This window comes from Stenella coeruleoalba, assembly GCF_951394435.1.
Source record: "Stenella coeruleoalba genome assembly, chromosome: 3".
Lineage (NCBI taxonomy): Eukaryota > Metazoa > Chordata > Mammalia > Artiodactyla > Delphinidae > Stenella > Stenella coeruleoalba.
The window spans coordinates 122,224,073-122,234,422 of record NC_137148.1 but is presented as its reverse complement, the minus strand read 5'-3'; the positions used below and the strand labels follow the sequence as shown (position 1 = coordinate 122,234,422).

Below are 10,350 nucleotides of genomic sequence, written 5' to 3'. Positions count from 1 at the left end.
TTAATAAAATGGAGATTGTTAATAAATGGCTACAAAATGTCTAAATTCTGGACTTCTGAATGCCACCGACAGTGATAAATATCTGTGCACAACGGCAACGCATAATTAGCACCTCAGTCACTGAGGACGAATACACCTTGCATCCTGCCATCCTGACAAGACACCCAAACCAGCTCCATACGGTGAAAAGGTTGAACGCCGGCTATCCCCACGTCAGTCAGGGAGCACTCGCGGCAGTCTGCGACACCGAACTGCATCATGGGCTTTGTAGTTCAACATGCTCATGACGTCACTACCGGGTCCCCTCTGAGTGGCTTATCGGGTACACTTCCGTAGCCTGTTTTCCTCTGGGAAATGTAGTCAATAGATGCCTGTAGGACGTGGGGTTTAGGGGTCTGGGAACTACGATTCCCAGCAGGCTATGAGATGCCCCCGGAGGTACTTAATTAGTGAGCCCGTGATTGCCTCATAAGGTGCGAAGTGTGTGCTTTAGTGTCGTGGTAGGCCTGGCTTCGCAGAGAGGGAGGGGAAAGGTTGTAACCACTCCTTTGAGGGGGATCACCGAAGTCACCGTCGTGGGTTTGCACAGTCGGACGGGCGGCGCCATGGCGGTGAGTTTTGGCGGGAAGAGGGTCCGTTAGGCCAGGCCTTGGAACCCGGCTGGTTACCTGCTTTCGCCAGAGTCTAGGGGCCCCATGTGGTAGCCACTGTCCTGAAGGGAAGAAATCCTTTTCTAAAGAATGGGGAGGCCTTGCCTCCCACGTTTAAGGCTTGGCTGTTGTGAGGATGTGCCTTTTCTTGCTAGCTGATGAGCGAGGCCCTGATATCTTTAACTTTGTAGACTATTTCGTGTCACGTGTGTTATTTCACCAAAGTTTCTAAAAACTGATTTGGAGAAAGAGGAGTATGTGACATTGATTTCTCCTTTCAACAAAAATTTTTTGAGCGCCTCTTTATAAAGTAGACAAACATTTCTGCATTCATGGTGTTTACGTGTGTGTGCGCTACATTCTAAAGTATGTGGTAAAATATGTCAGGTGCCGGTAGGTGCTATAAACAAAAAAAAACAGATCAGGAAGGAGTAGATCAAGAAAGGCTTTGCTGAGGTGGCATTGTGGCAGAAGGTAAGGGAGCAAGCCATGCAGCTATACGGAGGAAAAGATTTCCGGGCAGAGCCAACAGTGTGAGTGGAGTGAAAAACAAGGAGGGTTGTATGTGCAAAGGACTGTCATCCAGGGGGAGGTGATGATGATGATGACGTGTGTGTGTGTGTGTGTGTGTGTGTGTGTTGGGGGGTAGTGGCTGGTGGTTGATTGGTGGGTGGATGTAGGTCATATAAAGCCTCGTAGGTCCTGATTGAAGAGTGTGATCAAGAATGAATGGGAAGAGAGAGACTGGAGATAATGAGTATGAACAGCTCTTCTGAAGAATTCTATAAAGGAGAGCAGAGGAATGGGGTAATAGATGAAGGTTAAAAGAGGTTTTTTTTGTTTGTTTGTTTTTGGTTTTTTTTTTTAAGGACAGGAGAAATTATATAGTGGTTGTATGCTTATGGAAATTGTCCTGTAGAAAGGGAAAACTGATAGAGAAAAGTGATGTTCCTGTATAGAATAGAGGGGGTGAGATCAGATCTACTAAGAAGTAGAATTTTAATTCATTTGGTCCCATTCTGGAGTTCATTCTCTTAATTATTGTACTATTTGCAATTGTAAACTATGGGGAAATTTCTTTTGCAAGCACCTTCCTGTAATGAAAGTTTTCTAACTCTGGAAGAAACCTTACCAATAGTAAAGAGTATAAGATAATAAACATGGAGTAACATGGATATAAAATTAGTTTTTATATTATAATTGTATTTGTAAAGAGCAAGCAATGTAATTTCCTTCATATCATCGGAATATTTATTTTATAGAGGTTTTTTTTAAACTTTTTTTTTTTTTTTTTTTGTGGTACGCGGACCTCTCACTGCTGTGGCCTCTTCCCGTTACGGAGCACAGGCTCCGGACGCGCAGGCTCAGTGGCTATGGCTCACGGGCCCAGCCGCTCCACGGCATGTGGGATCTTCCCGGACCGGGGCACGAACCCGTGTCCTCTGCATCGGCAAGTGGACTCTCAACCACTGCGCCACCAGGGAAGCCCGGTTTTGACAGTTTTAATACCTTTTAGTTACATGTCAGACTTAGACCTGGGGATTTGTTGTAATAAAGATAATAGTCAACTTTAAATTTTTTGTTTTAAAATTTTTCATTTGGAAAATTTAAATAGTGAACAAAGTAGAAATAATAGTGTTATGTACTTCCATGTGCCCATCACCCAACTTCAATAATTGGCAGTTCAGGGCCAATCTCGTTTCAGTCGTACCTTCCCCAGAACCTCCTCCTCCACCTGTCAGGATTCATTTTAAACAAACTGAAGGCGCTGTATCATTTCATCCATACATATTTCAGTAAGTTTTTAAAATATAATGAGATATTCTCTTAAAACATAACCACAATGCCATTTTGACATCTGATAAAAAGCACGTGATGTCTAGTTGTCTCTCTGTGATAATGGTTAGCATTATTGAGCATTTACCATGGGGCCGGCACTATGCTAAATCCTTCATGCGTATTATCTCTTAATCCTCATAATAATAGTACAAGGTAGATATAATTATTATTCTCATTTTATAGATAGAGAAATGGAGGCTTAAAGAGGTTAAGGATCTTGTCTAAGTTCTACAGCCAGTGGTGCTAGGATATGGCCAGAGTACTAAGAGAAAGCAGAAATAAAAGTCAGAAGATGAGGGTTTTTGTCCAGCCTGACCATTTGCTGGCATAATGATCTCTGAGCTTCAGATTCATCATCTTTGTTTTGTTTTGTTTTGTTTTGCGGTACGCGGGCCTCTCACTGTTGTGGCCTCTCCCGTTGCGGAGCACAGGCTCCGGACGTGCAGGCTCAGCGGCCATGGCTCACGGGCCCAGCCGCTCCGCGGCATGTGGGATCTTCCCGGACCGGGGCATGAACTCGTGTCCCCTGCATCGGCAGGCGGACTCTCAACCACTGCGCCACCAGGGAAGCCCTAGATTCATCATCTTTGAAATGGTAATCGCTGGTCTGCCCACTTCTTAGGGCGATTGTTGCCCACCTCTTAGGGTTGTTGTTAAGATCAAATAAGTTAATGTGCATAAAAGTTTTAAGAACTGCAGAATACTATGAATATATGGAAGAGTTTATTATCTAGTTCAGTGGTTCGTTACTGGGGGTGATTTTGTCCCCCAGAGAACATGTGGTCTGGAGACTCTGGATTATCACAACTGGGGGTGTGCTACTGGCAGCTAGTGGGTAGAAGCCAGGGATGTTCCTAAACATCTTGCAGTGCCCATGACAGCCCCTGAAAACAAAGAATTATTTGGCCCAAAATGTCAGTAGGGCCAAAGTTTAGGAACTTTGCTCTTGTTAAATAACCTTTTAACTAGTTAAAATGATCAATTGTTGGGAATTTCCTGGCTGTCCAGTGGTTAGGACTCTGTGCTTTCACTGCTGAGGGCATGGGTTCGATCCCTGGTCAGGGAACTAATATTGCGCAAACCAAGCAGTGCGGCCCAAAACAAAACAAAATGAAACAAAATGAGACAAAACAGCAAACCAATTGATTAGTTGAGCAACCAATGAAGAAATTGAGACTCAGATTGATCAAGTGACTTGCTCAAAGTTATACAACAAGTTGATGCTGGGGTCAATATCAGATTTCATTACAATTGACCTTTGAGTTTTGAGGAACAAGTTTTTCTGAGAAGCAGAGACCTCAAAGAAGAGCTTTTGTGCATTTAGCACGCTCAGTACAGTGAAAAGAAACACATAGTTCTAAGTAACTTGTGAAGACTGTTGCTTTCATGGGTGGTTGATGTCATTTTTAAGCAAAAAATATTTGTCATATAACTTCTGTGTCTATTAGCATTGGATGTGGTGCTGAGGTGACTATAAATGTTCTAAAAGTTGCTGTCTGCCAGGAGTTTACAACCCAGTTGGGTAAATATGAGAGATTATTTGGTTGCATGCAGTGGAAGCCAACTCAAGTTGGTTAAAGGAAAGAGGAATTTACTAATGATACAGTGGGATTTCATATGACGCATGACCCTAGGATAGGAGGTACAACAAGGCTTCATGAGGCCTTAGATAATGTTGCCTTTGTGGGCTGCTTCCTCTGTAAAAAAAAAAAATATATTAGAAATTATCTTTGACAACTGTGTTGTATAAAGACAGATATATTAATATTATCTATTAAAGATTTTTCTTCTATCCAAAAGTTTAATTTTTTCTTCTGATTCTAAAAGATATTAAAATATTTTGTTGAGCCCCTAGAAGTATTGTGGGCCCTAGGCAGTGTGCCTGTTCCACCTACAGATTAAGTTGGCTATTAGGAGTTGTACAGGCTGTTTTAAGGGCCAGGTGGAAGTGACTTACTTTCTTCTGCTCAAAACTCCTTTGTCAGAACCTAGTCACATAGCTCCAATCTGTGAATTCTCCTGGAACCATGGAAGAGTATGCTTAACTGCCTTTGCTGCACTACCCTAAGTAAGGTTGGGCGTCTGTTGCTGAGTAAGAAAGGGAGGGAATGGATATCGCATAGGCAAACTGTCGTCTCTGCCATAGCTTTTTTTCAAATGGTAGTTCTTGCATGTTAAAATTGAAAACAGGGGTCAGCATGTATAGGAATAGAGAGACTTACTTATAACTTACAGGTTACTTGTTAAAAAGAGGATTTTGCAGTAAGAGGGGGCCAAGGAGCTGAGGGTCTAAGTGAAGTTGGTTGGTAGCAGGAATGGAAAAGAGTGAATAGATGGAGGGCCTTATTCTTTCTTGGAGAAGGAAATTCCTTATGCAGCCACATTTAGTTTTATGGAAATTCTTGGGAAGGAGTCCAAATTGCTTAGCAACTTGACTCAAATATGCAACCCAGTTCTTAGTCTTAGGTTATTTTGTTATGGCCATGGTATGCAAAAGCTGGCAGTGTTACTCATTTCTCTTTTTAAATCTTTAAATGTTCAACACATATTTGAGAGCTGCTACAAGCTTAGACATTGAGGATATAATGAGAAATGAGGCACAGTCCCCACTGTGAACAAACTTATAGTCCTATGGGGAAGATAGACTGATACTGATACTGCGTGATTAGTGCTATCATAGAGATAATACTGGTAGGTAGGAATATATTAAGAATGGTACCTGATACACTCTTGGGGAATCAAGGCAGGTGATCAGCTGGGACCTGAAGGATGAGGTAGCCAGGCAAAGAGATTGGTGGGGTATGAGGGCGGGGAGAATAGCTTGAACAAAGGCCCAGAGGGGAGAGAGGGAGCTTGGCACGCTTGGGAAAGTGCAGGTGGCTTAATAGGCCTGGAGTGGTGGTGAGAGGGAAGAGGGAGGGGCCTGGCAAAGATGAGATAAGAAGGGCCTTGAGTGCCAGGTTTAAAGTATGGACTTTATCCAGAGAGCAGTAGAGAACCTCTGAAGAGTAATTGACTTGGTCAGATTTGTGTTTTGATGTAAGTTCTACTCACAGCAATTACGATCTGGTCAGGATTTATAGAAATAAAAAATTTACTTGTCATTTTTATTTTCCTTTGGTACTAGAGAAACTTATGTCCATGACTTTTCAAATGTGGAATTCTTTCTTATTTCCTCTCTGCCTTTGTGGCAGTGTTCTTTATCCATCATTGCACCTCCCCTTGTAAGCTGACATTTCATCTTTCTGTTGCTTGTCCTCTTCTATCTTAAACTTGCTTAAAAAAATAAAAAGGAATAGTAAACTTGATTTACTAATCAAATCCTTTGATTTAAAATAAAGAAAACTAAAGGAATTCCCTGGCGGTCCAGTGGTTAGGACTCTGTGATTTCAGTGGGGAAGGCTGGAGTTCAATCCCTGGTCAGGGAACTAAGATCCCACAAGCCCTATAGCATGGCCAAAAAAAAAAAAAAAAAAAAAAAAAAGAAAGAAAGAAAAAAAATATAAAACTGAAAATAGTAAAACAGAGTTGACAACTCTATGGTAGATTTGTACTGAATCTTACCCAATTTTAGTACTCTTATTTTTATTACATAATACACAAGGTATATTTAAGATAGTTATTGAAGAAATAGTGGTAAGTTTAGGGTTTTTTTTAATTGCACAGAAGTCCTGTTTGCATAGTACTTCAAATTTGTGTAACCATTTTTAAAAATAGCTGTCTAAAAATCCAGTATATCTGTGATATGAGTAGAAAGCGTGTTTTAAATAGTTGGGTGGAAGGACAGAGGGAGACATGACATGACTTGGCAAGGTCACTTGCCCTGTAGGTTGTAAAGGTATTCAGTATACGTAGAACCAGGGTATTTTCTCATTTGAAAATGCTGCAGAATCTGGAAATGTTAGCATGTAAGAAGGGGAAGAAAATCTAATTTCGGTTCAGATAATTTTGTACAAGAAAATAAAATTCTAGAAACTAATATTAAGTTTTCAAAACAGAATTAGATTGTGTATGGTCCATTGGTATCCAGCTTTCCCAGTTGCCAGTTACATAAGTCCCATGTTCCACCTCGGCTGTAGCACATGTGCTTTTAGTAGCTGATTCTTTTTCACAGAGTCACATACTGAGAGGGAAGTTCTAATCCTTCTTCATTTTCAGAGTTAGAGTGATCACGTATGTTTTTTCCTTTTATTTTCATCCAAGGGTGGCATAAGGGATGATGGGAATGTTGCCAGGTAGATCCAATATGCTGGAGGCATGTTTGCCGTTCTGTTTCATTTTAATTTCATATTAATAGCCTGTTAACCATTTTGGAGAGAAGTTCTTCATCAGCTTCCTTGAAAAAAAAGAACACGCAGATGACTAATCCTCTCTCAGCCTCTACCCATTAGGCCTCACCATCCTCCTTTGGTGGGCATAATTGCAGCTGGGCAAGCAGGCACTGCACCATCCTATGCTTTTCTAAGTATTCATCTATTTTAACTAAATAGGAACATTTGACAACGGTGTTATATTGTAGTATCTAATTAAAAACAAGTATTTCACAGCTTTTTTATGTATTTAAGTAATTCTTTAGTCATCCCTTTGACGTCTGAAGTGGATAACCCTATCAGGTCATGATAGCCCTAATTTTTAGTCTTACTCATTTAAATTTAAAGATAACCATGGAAAAATTAATCTGTCAATAAACAGCTCAGTTCTGTGTGAACCCAAATTTTTTTTTCTTTTTTTTAAAGCAAGTCTGCTGAAATATAGAGTGTATTAGTCTATCTCTTTTGTGTCCAATAGGAAAGAAAAAGAACAACCAAAGTGGACTTCTTGAAGAAGATTGAGAAAGAAGTCCAACAAAAATGGGATGCCAAGAAAGTGTTTGAGGTCAATGCATCTAATTTAGAGAAACAGACTAGGTGAGTAATAGTTTGTGAAACTCTACACCTTGTGTTTCCAGAACCATTGGCTGCAGAGACTGCTCTGTGGAAGGAATAAGGCAGATTGTATTTACAATGTCTGAAACAGGCTGAAGGAGGTAACTTCCACTTTCTCTATTTCAAATTAGCATCCTCTTTCCTATGGAATCTTAAAGGATTTTTTCCTACGTAAAGTTTTTTTAAAAACTAATACTTTTCATAGTTAGACAAAGGAAAATGTTTTGAAGTTTTATCTTTGCTGACTGATAATAGCAAGTCATTCTGTTACAGAGATTCATATTATAGTGATAATTATCTCCAAAGGCACAGATTATAAATTTTGAAGGATTTCTGTATTTAAAGATCTTATTTTATAAATCTGTATTGCCTTGATGTTAAGAATTGTTTATTAGAAGACAGACCATAGATAATGATATGATATTGGGGAAAAACAAAGTAACTGCTGCAACACAGTACCACAGTAAATATATGCATCAATTATAAGATGCGTCACAATTTCAGATACGTTGGGCTGTAGAAAAATGTGCTTCTTAGAGTTGAGGAAATGCACTGACAACAATAGCAATAATAGCTAATATTGAACAGGTATTGTTCAGTATGCCAAGGCAATAGGAAATAGGCCATTTTTTAACATGCATATTCTCATTTAATGTTCTTAGTAACGCTTTAAGGTTACCAATATTTTAATTTTTGTTTTATTGATGAGTATACTGAGACACAGAGAGGTTAAGTAACCAGCTTAAGATTGCATGGCTAGGAATTGACAGGGCTTGGACTTCTTATCAGGACTTCTGATTCCAAAGTCTATCCTTGCTACTAAGCTACACTCTAATGGAATTTTTTTTTTTTTTAAGAGAGGAAAAGAATTTGCTCTACTACAAAGTCTCTGGTGTTATACTTTAAACTATAATTTGAAGTTTCTGTTTGATTCTAGAACTTTGGTCAAATCTAAGGTAATTTATAACACTGAATGAAAAAAGCTCACGAGTGAAACTAAATGATGTATTGTTTAAAGGCATAGACTTATGTGCAAACTATTCAAAAACAAAGGAATGACAAAAGTAAATTTCAAGATAATGGTTCTGTCTGGTGGGAGGGTGGGGAGTAGCACACGGGTAGCTTCAGTGAGTTCATAAGTTGGATGGTGTGTTTACAGGTGGTCACTTATGAAGTGCAGGTGTGCTTTATAACTTACATATGTCTGTTAGATACACTTGATTCATAGAAAAAAGGAGTATAACATAATACATTAAGCAGCTTTAAAAAGGTGCTTTTTAAGGGAATTTACCACATATCGTGTAATTTTGAGGATGTTTTATTTTACCTGAGAGGCTTTGAATTGCTTTATATATATCTAATGAAAGCATATCTCATTTAATCAGTAAAACAGTAAATTAATTCAGTCTCCCTATTAATTTTTTTTTTTAGTATATCATTTTTAACTCAGTATTTTAGCTTAAGTTAAACCTCCAATATTTGCTACAAGGATATTTAGTTCTTTAATAGCCACCTATAAATATCTTAGTTTTTCTAAATCAAAAACAAGTTTCAATTTTAGAGAGCTTTTAATTTCTGGATTTATAAATTTAATTTTCAATGTCTGTTAAATAACTAAAATTTAAACAAGTTATTTATAGTAAGTGTCCCCATGACCCCACCCTTAATTGTAAAAGGAATTTAACATTTTCTTTTTTGTACTTTCTTTTTTACATGATTGTTTTGCAGCAAGGACAAGTACTTTGTAACCTTCCCATATCCATATATGAATGGGCGCCTTCACTTGGGACATACATTTTCTTTATCCAAATGTGAGGTAAAGCTTCCTCTATGTTTAATATAATGGGATGGGAGGGTCTTTAATAAATACTATTTTTAAGAAAATAGCATCTATAGAATTTATTTCCTGTAAGGGAACTTAGAATTCCTTAATTTTAAGCATGGTTTTTATGTTAAAGTAATTTAATTTTTCTATTTTCACATGCTGTATGTGTGTGTGTGCAGGGGTCTAGGTATGTATACATGTTCATAAGTAATTTCTAGGTTGGTGAAAAGACAGAAAAAAAAGGATAACTTTGCAATGACTATAAAATCTAACTGGTATTCTAAAGGAAGATGTGAAGAGGAAAACTCATGATCTTTGTGAAAAGTCAGAATTTTGTATTCGTCTAGCATTTAAATTTGTAGTTTAAATTGAATTTTTTTTCTATAGTTTGCAGTAGGGTACCAGAGATTGAAAGGAAAAACTTGTCTATTTCCCTTTGGTTTACACTGTACTGGAATGCCTGTTAAGGTAAGATTGCTTTTGGGATTGCTTTGTACTCTTTTTAGCTTAGAGCAAATTAAGCTTAAGTTAAACCTCCAATTCAAGAGCTTGAAATAGGATTTTCCAATATGTACTTCTGTATTACGTTAGAGTGTTTTTTGAAGTGAACTGAATTTATTATCATGAAAATTAATTTTTAGAAAACATTTGGAGAAGTGCTTTAAGGGCACACATTAAGGTCTAAGTGATTTCTAAGTAATGCTGATATCTTTTGGTTCCTTATGTATTCATATTTCTGTTTTAGAATTAGATGATAACTACTAACAAGTAAAATGGGCAGTGTTTTGTGCATTCATGGCATATATAGGCTGTTGGCATAAAATAATAAACAATTCTATCATATTTTGGTCATTTTTGCAAGTGTCTTAAATTTGTCATAAATTCATAATAAAAATAATTTTCAATAAACGATGGGCAAGAAAACTACAGTTGAAAGGATTCCCTAAATCCTTGGGACTTGGGAAATATATCTCATTTCTTTTTATTCTCCAGTCCTTTATTTTGAAAAATGTCCAACCTATAGGAAAGGTAAAATGATAATGCAGTGAGCACCCATGTACCCTTCACTTACAGTTACCAAGTATTAACATTTGCCACAGTTGCTCTAGTT

The 10,350-nt window shown here is 38.0% G+C and overlaps 1 protein-coding gene across 1 annotated transcript in view; it reads left to right on the top strand.

The window, feature by feature from the left end:
* The first annotated feature begins 471 nt into the window (after positions 1–471).
* Positions 472–10,350, top strand: part of LARS1 (leucyl-tRNA synthetase 1) — a 72,148-nt gene continuing 62,269 nt past the window's right edge. The window contains exons 1-4 of the mRNA XM_079915706.1: positions 472–611; positions 7,278–7,396; positions 9,143–9,230; positions 9,627–9,707. Coding sequence (XP_079771832.1) covers positions 606–611; positions 7,278–7,396; positions 9,143–9,230; positions 9,627–9,707 — 294 coding nt within the window. The 5' untranslated portion in view covers positions 472–605. The remainder of the gene's footprint in view (positions 612–7,277; positions 7,397–9,142; positions 9,231–9,626; positions 9,708–10,350) is intronic.